Source organism: Poromitra crassiceps (assembly GCF_964638095.1).
Source record: "Poromitra crassiceps genome assembly, contig: HAP1_SCAFFOLD_870, whole genome shotgun sequence".
In the NCBI taxonomy this organism is placed as follows: Eukaryota; Metazoa; Chordata; class Actinopteri; order Beryciformes; family Melamphaidae; genus Poromitra; species Poromitra crassiceps.
This window is the reverse complement of record NW_028151539.1, coordinates 17,273-36,568: the sequence shown is the minus strand read 5'-3', so window position 1 is coordinate 36,568 and position 19,296 is coordinate 17,273. Positions and strand designations below refer to the sequence as shown.

The 19,296-nt window shown below is 45.2% G+C and overlaps 1 protein-coding gene across 1 annotated transcript; it reads right to left on the bottom strand.

The window, feature by feature from the left end:
- Positions 1 to 207: 207 nt before the first annotated feature.
- On the bottom strand, positions 208 to 18,404 carry LOC310771608 (protein phosphatase 1B-like; the record flags this gene model as incomplete). Its single annotated transcript, XM_083664185.1, has 6 exons — positions 208 to 294; positions 462 to 525; positions 13,417 to 13,531; positions 14,319 to 14,436; positions 16,763 to 17,334; positions 17,999 to 18,404. The coding sequence occupies 6 exons, from the start codon at positions 18,402 to 18,404 to the stop codon at positions 244 to 246; spliced, it is 1,326 nt and encodes a 441-aa protein (XP_083520311.1). The 3' UTR covers positions 208 to 243.
- Between the last annotated feature and the right edge of the window lie 892 nt (positions 18,405 to 19,296).

Genomic DNA, 19,296 nt, shown 5'->3' with positions numbered 1-19,296 from the left:
ATCTTGTTAATTGAATTTGAGGCAGAGGGTTGTTGCTGGGTCAATATTTCTGAGCAAGTTATACAAAATGTCCTTGTATAAATATAAAACATATCAGGCTTTATTACTTATTTTTGCATTGTATTTGCTACGTCAAGATGTTGCTTACTAGCATGATGCGAGAACATCTACATGACAGTCTCTTTATTGTCTCCCTTTTTGTCAAACTCCCCACATGAAGAAAACTTTTAGCATTGACATTAATTATAATCTGTCCATGGATCCTAGCTGGGATTCTCTGGATGCTCCCAAATCCTGGAAGTATAGGTAAAAGGGGAAGTAATAGGGAAAACAGTGTAAGTATTGCCTAATATGGAGACAACATGCCTTTGAATGTATATGATGGTACATGTATAAAATGGTATTATGTATGTATGTATGTATGTATGTATGTATGTATGTATGTATGCATCTTTACTTACATTGGGTAGTGTGGGCTTGTGCATCTCTCTTTGTTGATAGTAAGCAGAAATTATGCAGTTTCTCCTGTAACACAGACATAACATAATGTCATTTTCCTATACGGATGCACACGGATGTGTAACGGGTCCCAGGCTTGGTACTGTTGGCAGATTATAGATAATCCTGGATACAGTAGAAAAAGACGGAGACAGGATACAATGTGACTGTTCTGTCAAAGCAAATGGATTAGGATTTATTTCTTATCTCTGCTTTATCTTGTGTGTTTTTTCTGTTGTTTATCAAAATAACTCAAAATAAATTCAGTTTTGTATAACAACAAAAATAAAACATTTTCTGTTCCATATTATATGCACGTCTGTCTTTTTCTCATCTACCTAGGCCTACATGTCTTCTCTTTATATACACCATAGTCTTAAACAAAATTAAGGCTGTTTGAAGGGACGATCTACAACCCCACTGCCTTGTAAATATCTATCACAAATTACGTGAGGCAGCAGATATAAGTGGAACAGTGTGCAGCTTAGTTCTTACAGATTTCTCTAAAGCGTTCGACAGAGTTGACCACACGCTAGTAGTTACTGACCTGTGGGAGTTAGGAGTTCGCCCAGAGCTACTCCCATGGGTCTGCAACTTTCTGACAGAAAGACGGCAGCATGTGAGGTATCAAACTAGCCTTTCTGAATGGGCCACTCTTTCCTGTGGCCTACCACAAGGGACAATTTTGGGTCCACTATTCTTCCTTGCTAAAATAAATGGTGCCACATTATCAGCAAGAGCCGAATGGTGGAAGTTTGTGGATGAGTTAAATCTATTAGAGGTTAGAAAGATAAAGGAACCCAGTATCATACAAAATGATCTGGATGAGCTATCAGCCTGGACAGAGGCAAACAGGATGAAACTGAACCCCCTTAAGTGCAAAGTACTCAATGTCTGCTTTGCAAAGAAGCCACCCCCCCCTGCCCGACTTGAGTATTGGTGGTGCTGTGTTAGAGAGCGTGCCATGCCACTCAGCTCCTTGGGTTGTGGGTGCAGGCAGACTTAAGATGGGACATGCAGGTGAATGCAACTACAAAAAAAGCAAATCAAAGCATGTTCATCCTAAAGAGACTGCAAAAGTTTGGCATCCCAACAGATTATCTGAAGACAATGTACATCCGCCCAGTACTGGAGTATGCGGCGATCGTGTAGCACTTCAGCATAACCAGCAAACAGAACCAGGCCCTAGAAAGAGTCCAAAAAAGGGCACTCATGATCATCCTGGGTTCTGACTACAGATCCTACTCTGAGGCCTGCCAGACCCTCAACATCCAACCTCTGCAGAAGAGACGAGAGGAGCTGTGCCTGAACTTTGCACTCAAACTCCAAAGTTTCTCTAGCTGGCTCCCACCAACGTGCGCTGAGAGAGAAGGAGCAAGGACAAGACCAGGAGCACGGTTGAGAGACATCAAGTGTACAACAGAGCGCTACAAAAAGAGTCCTATACCCTCCATGGTCAGATTGCTGAATGGACACAAATAAGAGCAATTCTGTGTTACTGTGTTTCTGGCTTTACTGTGCTTTTTAGATATTTTTAGATATTGAACGAATTTAATATTCAATATGTATTGTGCACTGCAATTCAGTTTGCTCATTTTAAACTGCCAGAGTGCATTTTAATGACACATGTATTTAAATGTGTAAATAAAGGACATATAAAATTAAGCTTTATAAAAGAATGTATTTGACAATAGTTTACTATATTTATAGACTATTTTATCTTAACAGTAACAGAAAGACTGTTTAGCACCTGAGATAAACCAACACATTTCATAGCAACACAAACTAACATGACACAAATTAAATAACCTGTAACTCTTACACATGTGACCAGTGAAAACCTGGTAAGTGTTGTCAAGTGCCGTGGCACTGCCGACCACAACTGCGAACAATTGCTATGAGGCTAACACCTGAGTTCAAGCTAACCAGAGCTAGTTGCTAATAACACTGGAAACTAACTTTTTCATGCACCTGTTAGCTTGTACACATTGCTGTTCTCAGTAAGATCATTTACCAAAAAGAAAGGAATAAAGCAAATGGCATTGGCAAAAGCGCCATTACACAACACAAGGCAATCACTAGTTTAAGGTGCAGCTTAGATTAGTTACCAACATGCTTACAAATACCTTCATACTTCTCACAAAAACGACTTTTTAACTTTCTGTACTGTGTTGGGTGACAACAAACCTGGATTCAGACACACATACGGGCATTTTGCTGCATTTAGGGACAGGAGCAAATCCGAGGGTGCAAAGCTCCAGGCTTTCAACATTGAAACAGTTAGAAAATGTGGGTGTCATGGCACACATTCTGTGGCCTTCAAATTCATATTTTAGCACCACCTTGTGGCAGTTTGTTGTAAAACAGTGATAACTGTATAGTGTTTTCTTAGTGGTCAGTTCAGACCATGTGACTCATAGGTTAGAGGTCAACCAGGAAAAGACTGTAGTCTGCCAGTTTCTCCATGCCATGTGGTCAGACAGAAAGCTCCTCTCCACTTCCCCTTTACGTTTTGTGCCTTGGAGAGCCTTTGCTTGTAAGTTTGTTACTTTGTCTGTGTTCTGTGCAAATGTGCATATAAATAATTTGGAATTCATGTTTGGATTAAAAACGAACTATTATGTGATAATTTAATTAGCTAATGTTAAAAAATGCTAAGCTAGGCTAAATGTAGCTTCTTGTCATATCATGCTAACCTGAAGGTAGCTTATGTCATAGCATGTTAGTTGGTATGTTAGCTTCTTGTTGTAGCATGCTAGGCTAACGTAGCTTATTGCTATACTGGAGCATGTGCATGAAGGTTGTTTGTAGGCTAAGCAATGTACATTATTTTGTGCTGTATTTTAAGAACAGTCTGTAAACAAAGCATTGTATCTTTATTTATTTCAGTTTTACAAAAAAGACAAGAAACGAGAAGAGAAAAAGAACTCAGTAAAACATCTCAACTTTACACCCGTGTTCGACTTTCTCTGCATCTTGTGTGTTAGCTATCTGTCAGTTTGGGCGTATATGGAACACGCTCAAGGGACGGAATAGTAAAAAAGCAACCTCACAGCGGGCACTACAGTTCAAGGAAAAGTTCACCTCAGGCATTCCTCACCCATCATCACGCTTCATACGCCCAGACGGCAACAGCAATACATGATGGCAGGGAAGGAGCCTAAGGTTGGAGATTTAACGGAGCAAATCGAAGAATTGGAGACGAGATCCATAGCCTCCATTTCAACACAAGGATCAAGACGCTCCACAGCAAGCGTAGCCGCAGCTAAGGCTCGTGCCAAGCTTGAGGCCGCCCGAGCCAGAGCTGAATTTGTCAAGAAGGAATCTGAAGTTTTGATTGAAAAGGCTCAATTGAAAGTTACAGAGGCCCGTATGGAAGCAAACATAGCAGCTCTAAGGAATGAAAGTGAGGTAGCTGCAGCCATTGCAGAGACTAAAGTGCTGGAGGAAGCAGCTGTAAGTGAGCGTGGAGTGAAAAGCTCACTAGCTTCCGAACGAATTCGTAACTACATCCAGTGTCAGTCCAAGCTGGGGTCGCTAACTCCTGAGGGGGTCGAGCCATTTCAACCACCACCTATAGAGCCCATCATCCACGAACTCAGATCTGAAACACCATTGAGGCAGCATCGCTATACAACTCAAAGTGTTAGAGCTCCTTATGAAAAGCCTGATAATGAGGATACAATACAGCAGCCTCAGAGGTCACCGCCAGTGTTTCATCACGACCGCCCAGCGCCGCCATTCACCTCCTCACCTGTTAAGACACCACAGTCAGCGTTCAACAAAGATACCAACATGAGTGATGTCGCTAGGTACTTAGCGCGCCGTGAGCTCGTTAACTCAGGACTCACCAAGTTTGATGACCGTCCCGAGAGCTATTGGGCATGGAAGTCGTCTTTCATAAATGCAATAGAGGGATTGGACGTATCAGCTAGTGAACAGCTGGACCTTCTATCAAAATGGTTGGGAGAACATTCTGCACAACATGTGAGGAGGATTCGGGCCGTGCACGTAGGTAATCCTATTGCAGGCCTAAGGAAAGCTTGGGAGCGTCTGGAAGACTGCTATGGTTCCCCGGAGGTCATTGAGCGGTCTCTCTTTGATAGGATAGACAACTTCCCAAGGATCAGTAGCAAAGATGCCATAAAACTTCGTGAGCTAGGAGATCTCCTGCAGGAAGTGGAGTCCGCTAAATATGAAGGTTACTTACCTGGACTTACCTATCTCGACACCGCACGTGGTGTAGCACCCATAGTTGACAAGTTACCTTACGGTCTTCAAGAGAAGTGGATGGCTCACGGCTCACAGTACAAAGCTGTATATCAGGTTGCCTTTCCTCCATTCTCAGTGACTTCACCTGCAGAGAGGCACGGATACGTAATGATCCAAGCTTTGCAGTATCATCAGGAAACCCAAGTTCATCTAAACCGGAGCAGCCAGCCAAGAGGCAATGGAAAAGCTCAGTCTACACCCACAAGACAGAGGTCTTATCAGACACTGTGAGTCAGAGAGGCAGTTCAAGTACTAACTTTGATGATGTTGTCAAGCTCTGCCCACTTCATAAGAAGCCTCATCCTCTCAAGTACTGCAGGGGGTTTAGGAGCAAGCCTCTAGAGGAGCGTAAGGCCTTCTTAAAAGAAAATGGCATATGCTTCAGATGCTGTGCTGCAACCACTCATCTAGCTAGGAACTGCAAGGCAGCCATCAAATGTAAAGAATGCAACAGTGATGCTCATATTGCAGCCCTTCACCCAGGACCACCCCCTTTAATTTCAACTGAGTATGGCGGGGAGGAAGGAGCTGAAGCACTTCAACCTGCTGTCACTTCAAAATGTACCGAAGTCTGTGGAGATGGTGGAAGTGCCAGGTCCTGCGCTAAGATCTGCTTGGCGAAGGTCTACCAAGAGGGCCGCCGAGAGGAGGCAATCAAGCTCTATGTAATCCTAGATGAACAGAGCAACCGATCGCTTGCTAGAACCGAGTTCTTCGACCTGCTGAATGTCAAGGGAGCAAACACGGCATACACCCTACGCACCTGTGCGGGTGTGACAGAAACCACAGGGAGAAGGGCCACAGGTTTCATTGTGGAGTCCTTCGATGGAGTGACAAAGGTGAAACTGCCAACTCTGATCGAATGCAACAATATGCCAGACGACAGGGCCGAAATTCCAACTCCTGAGGCAGCACAGTGGCATGCTCACCTAAGGCCCATAGCTCATCACATTCCTCCACTGGATCCGGAAGCCAAGATTATTCTACTCTTGGGTCGTGACATCCTACAGGTCCACAAAGTGCGAGAACAACGGAACGGACCCAACAACACCCCTTACGCACAGAGACTCGACCTAGGTTGGGTCGTGGTAGGAGATGTCTGCCTAGGATCAGTGCACAAGCTTGCAGCTGTAAGTACGTACCGCACCCATCTACTTGACAATGGACGTCCTTCCCTTCATCCTCCATGTCCCAATCGGTTCTGCATCAAGGAGAAGTTCAGCGTCAAACCTCCGCCTGAAGTTTCTCTATCATGTGACACACTCATCCTCGACGACTGTGCCATAGGGAGCACCATCTTTGAAAGGTCAGAGAATGACGACAAAGTTGGACCATCTATTGAAGACAGGCTCTTCCTGGAAATCATGGATAGAGAGATGTTCAAGAATGACAGCAACAGTTGGGTGGCACCTCTCCCGTTTAGAACACCACGCCAGCGTCTTCCCAACAATAGAGACCAAGCATTAACACGCCTAAATTCCCTTCTACGCACACTTGAGAAGAAGCCTGAGATGAAGACTCACTTTGTCACCTTCATGGAGAACATCTTCAATCGTGACCATGCTGAGGTAGCCCCTCCCCTGAAAGAAGGTCAGGAGTGTTGGTACCTGCCTATCTTCGGGGTGTACCATCCACAGAAGCCCTGTCAGATCAGAGCCGTCTTCGACTCCAGTGCGCAAAAACAAGGCATCTCTCTGAATGACGTTCTTCTTTCTGGTCCAGACTTAAACAACAGTCTACTTGGGGTTCTACTGCGTTTCAGACGGGAACCAGTGGCTGTGGTTGGAGACATTGAACAGATGTTCCACAGTTTCATAGTAAGAGAGGACCATAGAGATTTCCTTCGTTTTCTTTGGTTCAAGGATAATGACACCAGCAAAGAGATCATCGAATATCGCATGAGGGTGCACGTGTTCGGAAACAGTCCGTCTCCTGCTGTGGCCATTTATGGTCTTCGACGCGCAGCTGCCTATAGTGAAGAGGAGTACGGCTCAGATGCCAAGCGCTTTGTTGAGAGAGAGTTTTACGTCGATGACGGACTTCTGTCAATGCCCACAGCTGCTGGAGCCATCGACCTGGTATCACGAACACAGGAGATGCTCGCCCTCTCAAATCTGAGACTCCACAAGTTTGCCTCTAGCAGCAAGGAAGTAATGGAAGCATTTCCCGCCGAAGATCGTGCGAAAGGACTCAAAGACCTCGACCTGGATGTGGATCCTACTCCTATCCAACGCAGCCTCGGGCTGAGCTGGGACCTGAAGAGGGACATATTTACCTTCCGTGTAGCTGACACGAAGAAGCCTTTTACACGTAGAGGGGTACTCGCTACTGTCAACAGTCTCTTCGACCCACTCGGGTTCGTCGCACCCATCACCATCCAGGGAAAATTCCTGCTCCGGGATTTATCAAGTGAGGCTCTTGACTGGGATTCCCCCCTTCCTGAAGAAAAGGAACACGAATGGAGCACATGGAGAAAATCACTGCATGATCTCAAGCAGTTGGAGATTCCCAGACCATATGCTGCCGCCACCCTGTCTACAGCCCTGAGAAAGGAACTTCACATTTTCTCTGATGCTTCCGTCCAGGCGATTGCAGCAGTGGCATACCTTCGTGTCATCGACAGCGAAGGAGCATGTCACATCGGATTCGTCCTTGGTAAGGCAAAGCTAGCACCACGAGTTGCTCATACGATTCCTAGACTGGAACTGGGAGCTGCTGTTCTAGCTGCAGAGATAACAGACATGGTCACAAGCGAACTAGACTTCACGCCAGATGCCGTGGAGTTCTACACGGATAGCAGAGTTGTTCTGGGATATATCTGTAACCAGACAAGACGTTTCTACGTGTACGTCAGCAACAGAGTGCAGCGTATCAGAAAGGTCTCAAGCCCAACACAATGGCATTACATCTCTACAAAGCATAACCCTGCAGACCATGCCACTCGCTCTGTACCAGCAGCTCTGTTGAACACCACCACCTGGCTCACAGGACCCGCCTTCCTGTCACAAACCAGAAAAGAACCATCTCTAGAAGAGGAGAGGTTTAACCTCATCGATCCAGATACAGATGCAGAAGTTCGTTCTCTCGCTACCACTCTATCTACTGAGAGCTCCTGTCTGGGATCCCAGCGCTTTGAACGATTCTCTTCATGGAGGTCACTAGTGAGAGCCACAGCTTCCCTCATACACATCGTCCAGTCTCGTAAGACCACAGATGGTCAGGACGGAACCTGCAGATCGTGGCACCACTGCGCAAAGCCTCGCACAGTGGAGGAACTGCTGCAAGCAGAAGCAGTCATAATCAAGACTGTGCAGAGAGAAGCCTACAAAGAAGAGCTTGCCTGCATCGCCAAGGGAAAAGACATTCCAAGGAACAGTGCTCTGAAAAAACTGAACCCTTATCTGGATGACGAAGGCCTTCTAAGGATAGGAGGTCGGCTTAAGCATGCCGCTCTGGACTACAAAGAGAAGTTCCCTGTGATCATTCCAGGCTGCAGCCATGCCGCAAAACTACTTGTGGAACATTACCACGATCGAGTCAAGCACCAGGGTCGTGTGTTCACTGAAGCCGCTGTTCGCACCGCAGGATATTGGATTGTTGGAGTTAGGAAGCGTATCAACAGCATTCTTCACAAGTGCGTGATATGCAACAAGCTTCGTGGGAAGGCAACTGAGCAGAAGATGGCGGACCTACCCATCGATCGCCTGAGCACTGAACCACCATTCACGTATGTCGGGCTAGACGTGTTTGGCCCTTGGACGGTCGTTGCACGACGTACACGAGGAGGGCAGGCGCAAAGCAAGAGATGGGCCACACTCTTCACTTGTATGAGCACTCGTGCCATACACATCGAGCTGATCGACTGCATGGATTCATCCACTTTCATAAATGCCTTGAGAAGGTTTTTCGCTCTGCGAGGCCCCGTAAAACAGATTCGCTCGGATTGTGGGACCAACTTCATAGGGGCCTGTAAAGAGCTGGAAATCCTGCTGACTGATCCCCATGAACCCAGAGTGAGGAAGTACCTTAGCAGAGAGGGCTGTTCGTGGGTCTTCAATCCGCCGCATGCATCCCACATGGGAGGAGCCTGGGAGCGGATGATAGGTGTCTCCAGACGCATCCTTGATTCCATGCTGCACCAGACTAGCCCCTCTCGCTTGACACATGATGTGCTGTCTACCCTGATGGCAGATGTCACAGGAATCGTCAATTCACGGCCTCTTACTCCCATTTCGACAGACCCAGACTCACCTTTCTTGTTGACTCCAGCCATGCTCCTCACGCAAAAGGTCTGCACTCTCCTTCCACCCCCAGGCGACTTCAAGGAAGCTGACCTCCATAGACAACAATGGAGGCAGGTGCAGCATCTTGCCAACACCTTCTGGAGCAGATGGAGGCGTGAATACCTGACAACGCTTCAGAGCCGATCCAAATGGCAAGAAAACCGGCAAAACCTGAAGGAAGGTGATGTGGTCCTTCTTAAAGATGCTCAAGCCAAGCGCAACGAATGGCCCATGGCTCTTGTGACCAAGGCAATAGCTTCCAGTGATGGACGAGTCAGAAAGGTCGAGCTCAGGGTTGCAAGGCATGGGACAATCAAGACATTCTTCAGACCGATTTCTGAAACAGTTCTTCTTATGCCAACCAAAGACTGATATTTATTTATTTCCTGTGGACATTCCTTGTAATCACAGTTTGTTAGTTAGTGGTATCTAATTAATACCAAGCGGGGAGTGTCATGGCACACATTCTGTGGCCTTCAAATTCATATTTTAGCACCACCTTGTGGCAGTTTGTTGTAAAACAGTGATAACTGTATAGTGTTTTCTTAGTGGTCAGTTCAGACCATGTGACTCATAGGTTAGAGGTCAACCAGGAAAAGACTGTAGTCTGCCAGTTTCTCCATGCCATGTGGTCAGACAGAAAGCTCCTCTCCACTTCCCCTTTACGTTTTGTGCCTTGGAGAGCCTTTGCTTGTAAGTTTGTTACTTTGTCTGTGTTCTGTGCAAATGTGCATATAAATAATTTGGAATTCATGTTTGGATTAAAAACGAACTATTATGTGATAATTTAATTAGCTAATGTTAAAAAATGCTAAGCTAGGCTAAATGTAGCTTCTTGTCATATCATGCTAACCTGAAGGTAGCTTATGTCATAGCATGTTAGTTGGTATGTTAGCTTCTTGTTGTAGCATGCTAGGCTAACGTAGCTTATTGCTATACTGGAGCATGTGCATGAAGGTTGTTTGTAGGCTAAGCAATGTACATTATTTTGTGCTGTATTTTAAGAACAGTCTGTAAACAAAGCATTGTATCTTTATTTATTTCAGTTTTACAAAAAAGACAAGAAACGAGAAGAGAAAAAGAACTCAGTAAAACATCTCAACTTTACACCCGTGTTCGACTTTCTCTGCATCTTGTGTGTTAGCTATCTGTCAGTTTGGGCGTATATGGAACACGCTCAAGGGACGGAATAGTGGGAATTGCCATCTTTTTTTGAAAACACCCGCTCTCAATCATTAGAATTGGTAACAACGCTAAATAAAGCAGTTTGTTAAAACTCACCGCTTTTCCAATGGAGCTCGGCGGACACAAACAAAACAAAGAAACGTAGTGATATCCTTACACTTTGGACACTTGTCTTTATTCTTGTCTTTCTTCAGTATTTTGTGATTTGGTGATATTTCAATCATGAGAAACTCATAGGAAAGATTAATAAATGTTAATGAACCAATGAACAGTTTAAGTGTGGTGTATGACTCCATGATATGATGACGTGACACCAGCTGGTGTTTTGACCCTCAATTAGGCCTAGGGCATTTTTCTGATTTTTACAGATTCTGAAATGGCAGACTGTAAGCTTTCAAATGATGTGTCACACATTGTAATCTGAAAAAAATTGAAGGAGATATGCTTATTTGATTGTTCACAATCTGGGAAGGTCTGGGGAGAAGAAACCTGAGAAAACCCCTCTCAAAGATTGTGAACTTTTCACACCTGGATGAGCCAGGCAGGGGGGAGTTAACAATGGCTCCTCATTTACATTGACCACTCCCAAACCATTAAGCAGTCAGTCTCTGTCACTAAGAATGACAGATGAGAGAGAGAGAGAGTGCACACAACTGTGGGTAATTTATTTTCACTATTATTCCACTATTATTATCCATAAGTAACAGAATAATAGATGGTCATGGGTGTCATACATTTCTGTATTAAAATATCTAAAAGCAAAAATGGGGGTCTGCGGTCTATTTTTAGGTGAAGTTTTGATGTGAAAGTTTGAGAACTATTGACCTTTTCCTTAAAGTTGTAAGCAGAAAACATATACCATTCAGTCAGTGAAAATGTGAAAATAAACTACAAAAATATTATCCTAAAAAGGCATTTATTATAACAAAAGGCATTTAATATAAAACCAATATTCAGTAATACCAGAGATGCTCACAGGTCATTTTTTGCAAGTTAAAGTCAAGTCAAGGAATAGCGTGGTCCTCTGCATAGTTTGCTATGAATGTAACGACTCTTTTGATGTCATCATAGCCGAGGTAATTCTTGTTTGTGCTGGTTGTGTCTTCCTCTGCCGTGGGACCAATCCATTCTCTTTGTAGGATTTGATAAGGGCTTTCAGAAGCTTTGTGCTGATGCTGGAATAAACAAAATAAAACATTAATAATCAGATTTATATTTTTTGAAACAGTCTTTATCCTGACATTATAGCCTAAGCTAGTTTGCAATGTTTGTCCCTTGCTTAGGCTATAAATGTCACGATATATAACAAAGACTGTTTCAAAACTTTCAATCTGTTTCAATAAACTCTTTCAATAAACTAAATCTTGTTTGTTTGCAAGGTTAGAATAACACTAGCGACTATCAGCTTACAAAGAGTATTTAATGCAAGAGTCGGAATTTCAGTCCTGAAAAACAATAGCGCGAACGCCATTTTGGCGCGCAACAAACAAAGACGACCCAACATGGCGGGTCTGCACGTTTGCACACATAGGTTGCCGCCATTTTGACAATGACCAACAATGCCATGAAGATGGCAGCTCTACACGCTTCTCTTGCAACATACTATCTTTGTACTGTAAACATGGGCACGCTCTCACACTATCTCACACAGACAGACAGACAGACACACACACACACACACACACACACACACGAGTTAAGATAGATATGAAACTCACCCAAACGCAAAGCAGAAGGTCTCACGGCAAACAACAGTCGCCTTAACCATGTATTGCGTTCGGTTCTTTTGTCGCTTTTTATTCACTTGCTTTGTGGCTTGAGTCATGTCAGAATCATTCGTCAAAGCGTGATACACAGCCATAATAGCGATATCTCTACATTCTGGCGACATAGCAGAGTAATCCAGCCTCGTGTTGTAAATGACGTTGTCACAAAGTTTCTTACTGCAGGAGATTGGCTGGTGAATAGAGTTCTCTTTACGCCTGGCCTGGCATTTGCAGTCAAAGTTCCGTATTTTCTCGATTTCCTGATCATAATCTGTGTCCACGGTTATGGGATCCACTGATGTTAAAATCGCTTGCACGCTTTCAATGACTGCGCTGTCGGGCATGATCTCCGCCTCGTCTGGGTCTGGATCTGCCACCACGTCTTCAGGAAAATATTCTTCATCGTCCTCATCGTCGCTTTCATCAGCGCCCTGTGTGCCGCCGGTCATGTAATCCAGGACATACGAATTCATCAATTCTTCACTGTCCATTCCACCTGGAATGGTGAATTTGTTGAGGAGAGCAGCAACGGCAGAATCATTTTTCTTCATTTTCGCCTGGTGCTTGTCCATCTTGTCTCAGTCTCAGTCAGCTGTTGAATGTTGATGTTGTGTACAGCTCAGGTGGCTACTGAATATTTATGCTGGTGCGCGTCCTATCGCGCGCCGTGATTGGCGGATAGAAACAAAGGCCGGCCGACACCCAATCGATACTACTTATGCAAATCCAAGACACAGCCTGGCTCACTCCCGTCTCCTTGACAAAACAGGGACTTTTATTTTACAAAATTAACGCATTTAATGACCCCAAAACGTCTTCATTTTATATGGAATGGATAGTTCAAATAATATATTTTGTACTATTGGGAAAAAGAAAAAAAAACATTTTTTCAAGAAAATACTTTTGACGCTCTGCTGTGAAGAACGGCCACGGCCGAATTACGGTCCCTCTCGCCAGCTGGTGTCACGTAGATAATGCGCCCATAGGGATTTCTACAGGAGCCATGACGTTGGTGGTGATCAGGGGAGGTGGTGATCAGGGGAGGGGGTGGGGCGAAACAACTGCTGCAGTGATGATGATCAGCAGCTGAGGATGCCGGCACAAATGTGAGTGATGATGACTGCACAAATGTGAGTAATGACGTAGTGACGTGGGCTCTATATACTACCAGAAGAAAGGGGCAGTTGTGACGTCACTAAATGATGCTGTAGAAGTCGGTCTTACATGATTTAAACATAGTCAAGACAACACTTATTTTCTTATGACTGTAAAAGATTAGTTGGGCATATTGTTTTAACCATTTTCGTATCACAGATGCACAGGCATGCATGCACACACGCACACACACACGCACGCACACACACACACACACACACACACACACACACACACACACACACACTTTCTCTTACTTGCTCTGTATGCCTCCACCTGGAGGTAATCCGGGGATGACAGTGGATGCCAGGACTGTGAGGACAGACAGCAGGTCAGGCTCCTCCCCTCTGGCACACAGCTCTTCATAAATCTCTATTCAAATGTCACCCAAAACAAAAACACACAAGCAAATACATGAGCACATTCAGTAGGGCTGCACGATATGATAAAAAAAATATATCATATTGCGATTATACTGACGGATATGGCGATTGCGGTTGGTATGTGAAACGATTTTAGTGGGAATGGTATTTTTAGTTTTTTTCGTTTTCACTGAAAAAACTGTGGTCTGTGATATACTTCTGTGCCAGCCTCAACTTGGAGCCTTACCGGCGGCAGCTAGACACTCGTACATAGTCGTACGTAGTACACTCGAACTCTCCCCATCTACATTATATTAGAAGTATATTTAGGCCTTAATAAACAAGCATGTTCCCCTACGTCTGGAGAATATGATTCATAAGCCTGGGCATCTCTGCAGCACCACAATGCTTTATTGAATTGCAAATTGTGACACATTTTACTTTCATCAAATAATTGCAGGCTCCTGCGATTTAGTAGCAAATCCAGGATTCAAGATCCAGGATTTCAAGAATGTAAAGAATGAAGATGGAGAATAGGTTTTGATGGTCTACAAGCATTCATATTTGTATGAGAGGTAATTGTTACTGCCCATTGTTACTGGTAATTGTTCTTGCTTTTCATGATCTAATGAACCAGGACAAGTGCAAAGGAGTTTCAGTTCTATGTGTTTGAACCACAAAAAAAAACCCACAAGAAAACCAAAGGGGTATCAGACATTATTTAAATATTAAATCGACAAAAACAAGTTCCTTGACTGTGTAATTGGCATCACAGTGACCGCCACATAAATCTGCACCTGCTACTTTAGACTCCAGCAGGTCCTCCAGCTCGGCCTCCTGGTGTAACGCCTCTGCTGAAAGCTGGGGGGCGCCAGGGAAGCACAGCAGGATGATGCTGATGTTGTCCAGGCTTCCCTGTGGACCAGAGACAGTGAGAGGTGAGAGCTGATGGCTGGCTGACCTCACACATTTGTGACATTTCAGCATTTGAAACGCTATTTTAGTCTGGGTGAACCGTCTCAGAAACAATAAGATCAATTTCCCCTCAAGGATGTGAATGCCAGTGTCCCGTTTCCTAGAGACTGTAAATGAAGTGTGGAAGAAACAGTGACATTTTCAGGCCATTGGCTGACGCCCTGTGATGTAACTGACACGACACACATGGCGGACAAATCGAGTGCAGCTTGATGGATGGCACACATGGGGCCCCGCCCATATTTATCCTCATGTGCTTGTTTGCGTCATCTCTAGAGAGAGAATATAAAATTGGCAATAAAAACCCATTTTCTAACATTCATTTCCTTTAGATGTATGAAGATGGTTGTTTGACTGATGGAATTGTTCTTCAAATTTCACTTAATAACACATGCACAGTTCTTCACACAGAAGATATACATGAGCTAAAACAAAAAGTTGAGGATAACAATAACGCTCAACAGCTTATCTCCATTGTGGTCCTTTTGGAGAAGATGGAAAGGTGAAAGCACTGGGGCAGCAGATGTGTAATGGCTAGAATGGCACACAGATGAACATACATTAAGCTCATATCAATACAAACAACAATAGCTCAACAATGTGTTAATTCACATCAATAATAAGCACCAGTATCAAAATAGACAAGACAATTACTGACTTATGATCATAGATTTCATTTTGAATTCTGTTTAACTTTCTTTTCCCAACTCCCAAATACTATCTCTTCTTTTCAAAATCGTTTTATTGTGCACTATTTACTTTGGTTTTTAATGCACAGTATCTAGAAATAAAGAAATAAAACTAGCTAAAGAGTATGGAATCAATAAAGTGCCATATGTATTTTGCTATTTCTATGAAGTCGGGTGTTATTTTCGTGTCAAGGGCAGGGCTAGAATGCATGTCACACTTTGTTGTTTGGGTGTTATGAAAGTGTGTCAAAAAGGGTCCCCAGGTCCCCCTTATAGAATCCCCCCCCCCCCCCCCCCCCATCATCTGGGCAGGACATAGTCTTGAATCCACTGGGCGGGGCCACTGAGGGCGGGGCAGCATCTTTCCATTTGAGCAAGACTGCACGTCTGGCCAAGAGTGAGGCAAAGGTGACCATGCGGCAGTCTGCAAATGTCATATGAGGATCGTCTTCATCAGAGCTACCAGAGGGTCCGGGTCCCAACTACTATCTCTAAGCTTAAATATAAAGTTTTTCCAACTGCTGATTGTCTCCACGGCTATAAACTGAAGTGTCCTTCCTGAACCACTTGAACCTCACTGGTCTGGAATAATTATTTAGAGACAGCACAGTGAACAATAGTTTGTGTGTACCATTAGTTCAACCTGAGAGACTCCAACATCGAACATCTATCCGAGGCTCTCAATGTGAGAGCGGTCAAGGTGAGTCTTCAAAGTGACACCCAGAATAGTCCTTAATAACCTTTGCTGACAGGTCTGCATTTAATTTGTCAGAGCATTGTACCATGATGACCAGCAGGAAAGTCAGACTGAGGCTGATGCTAAACTCCAGCTACAGTCACCATCACTTTTCTATCTTTAAAAATGTGATATTCTGGCAAAAAAAGGCAGAAAAAATTGTGTTGTTCTTTGGTTCTTTTTGTGATTAGGCTACTGTTTGGGCCTGACCCACTCCTGACATAATGGCTATCCAGCATACATCCTTTCTACCCAATTATCTGCTGATATTCTGGAGATATGCACTACATATACTTTGAACTGTACTTTTATCTTCATGAGAAACCTGTCATGCCGAGGCATCTGTATATAAAAAGAGATCACAAGGACGCCAAGGAAATCCCCTCGGGAGACCCCTGGCAGTCCCAGACCTCATGTTGAGAACCCCTGGTTTAATCATAATGTAATGAATATTGTGGTATGATAGCCTGTGTTACATACTGTCAAGAGGATAGGGATGTGCTTTTCCCCCCTCTTTTTTGTTCACTTTGTCTTGATTTGCTTTGTTTATGTTTGCCAAATCTCAATAGTGTGTACTTACTACTAGTGTGTATTTACTAAACACTGAAAACACAATTAAATAAGTTTAATCAGACACAAAAAAATCACAAGGACAAGCATCCTTCAGATCACTTATATACAAGAGAAAAAACAATGGACCCAATACACTCCCTTGTGGGACCCCATTCTGTCTGACAATCCTCCCAATATTCAAAATGTGTGTCTTATCACTGACCACAGCATTGTTAAGACCATTAGCTTCTAATTTAGATAGCAAGATGCTATGACTGGCTGTACTGACCTTATAGAGACAGAGATCAATGACCTGAGCACAGACGTCCCTCAGGTCGGTGCAGATGCGCAGGCGGCTGTGGATGAAGGCACACAGCTCCTCGTTGGTGATCGTGTCCCACACCCCGTCGCAGGCCAGCACCAGGAACTCATCCGCTGGTGAGCGCTCCACCACGTACACCTCTGGCTCCGGGGAGACCATCTGCTGGCCGGCCGACCGGTGCTCCGCTCCCTTGTAGCTGAAGTCCCCCAGGGCACGGGACACAGCCAGGGAGCCGTTGATCCGCTGGATGGACACCGAGCCGCCTGCGCTCTCGATGCGCTCTCTCTCCAGAGGGCAGTAGGGCTTGTGGTCCTCGGTGGAGAAGCAGACCTGCCCAGACCGGCACAGCATGGCCCTCGAGTCGCCACAGTTGGCAAAGTAGATGTAACACGGCGAGATGAGAGTGGCCACCACGGTGGTGCCGCCCCTCTCCCAGCCTTCCCGGCGTGCCACAGTGTGCAGGTGCTTGTCCGTTTGCAGGAAGCCTTCTATAATGCCTCCTCTCACCCGCTCAGGGTCGTCCTCTGGGCCCATGCCACCTGGGGCCACAAATACATACAGAGTGGAAACACTTAGTGTTATCTAAAGCCAAGAGTCCCATGAATATACTGAATCATAGCAATATATAACAGCCAAGAGTCCTGGCTGAACCCAAGGCCAAGACAAACAGGCTGAGAAACTCAACTCTGCATACTGCAGTTTGGCTCTTTAGTTGGCCGCACAAATATCATAGCATGGCTACCATGACTGCTACCTGTCCTTGCTGCCCTGAAATATTTTAACCCTGTAATTGTTTTGTATGTAGCCTATCTTTTTATATTAGTAATTGTTGTTGTGTGAATTGTAAAGTTCTGCAGTTTTTCAGTGGGGCCCAGCCTTCACCGCAAGCATGAATTAATAAAATAAAATAAAATCAAAAAAATCATGAATAAACTGAAACTGAATCATAGCAATATATAGCAGCACAACTTAACAGAATAAAATAATCAATCATGATGTTGATGACTAATGACAAGAAGCTTTGCTATTTCCCCTATGTCCCCCTGCAACAACACAAAAACTCAAACACAGCTGAGCATCACTGCAATGAATCACTGCTTCCTGTTCTCTTATAAAATGTCTGTTCCAGCATATTGATAATATAGCGAGCCTGAATGACTGTAGTATAAACACATTCATTCATTTCAATTCCATGTGTTTCACCTGTAGCCAGGACCTGACTCAGAAGCTGCTGGGAGCAGTACTGTGCCACGCTGCTGCCGGCGTGCCCGTCGAACACGGCAAAGAAGCTCCAGTCGGCCAGCTCGCCGCCCAGCTGTGGCACACAGTTGTGGAAGTCCTCCATGTTGGCCCTCCAGCCCTGCATGCTGCCCAGGGCGTAGGTGAGGCCCCAGCGGGAGCAGCCCTCCTCCATCAGCTTGTCCAGGACGGGACGGTCCAGGTAGGGGCTGGGCATGACCTCGTCCCCCTCCCCCTCTCCCGGCTGCCCGCCTTCCCCTGCTGCTCCGCGGCCCCCCTTGAAGAAGGAGCTGACCCTCTTCTCCGTCTCTTTCACCAGCTGTCGCACGAACGCCGGCATCTCCACGCTCCCCTTCCTGGCTGTTCTCATGGCTCTTGTGCACCGCAGCCGGTGCGTGGGAAGCTTCTTTGCAGTGCGTGGGAAGCTTCTTTGCGGTGCCTGCCGGATGTGTGTGGCCAAGGATGGAGGGCCGAGCTGGGCCTGTGCGTGTCTGTAGAGCCCTGCTGCCGCTCCAGGGCTCAAAGCATGGCTGCCTAAGCTGATGGATGTCCTCTGTGCTGGCTGCTGCTCACCCCCCTCGTTTTGCTCATCTCCTTCCTCTCTCCTCTCTCTCTCTCTGGAGACCTCACTGCTCTGCACTCCCTCCTCTGCTCATCCTTCCCTCTCTTGTTTTGCCTCCCCTCTGTCGTGCTGCTGTCTATTTCACCTTCTCCCTCCCTTTTTTCATAGCTCTTTTCTTTTACCAGTCCCCCCCTTGCCTTGTTATGTTCCCTGCCTCCTCTCTGATTGGCTGGTTATTTGTGTACACCAATCTTTGCGCAGCATACATTACCGCCATCATGTCTGAGCTGCCCCGCTCCACCACTCCCCCTCGCTCTGCTCTTATCTGCAACTGTGTTTTTCATCCCGCTCCTCCCACATCTTTGCTAATCTCAAGCTTTGATTGGTCTGCATTACTGGGCTTCCACTGTGGATTACAGGCCTGTCAGCCATTTAACACACAGCGCTACACGTGTGGCTGGCTGAGGGAAGAGGAGAGTAACAGACAGCAAGAAGGGGGGTGGGGGGTGGGAAAGGTTAATCTCATCATGCACTCAGGTGCTCCCTGTTAACTGATATTTCACTTTAGTTCATTAAAAATGGTTAGTGCACATTCCTCCATAGGAATTTATGAGTGATCAATCATCACTCACCAACACCGGCAGCCCTGGAAACCTGCAGCGCTGCTTTTTATCTGATCCTTTTTATTGGTAATTTACGT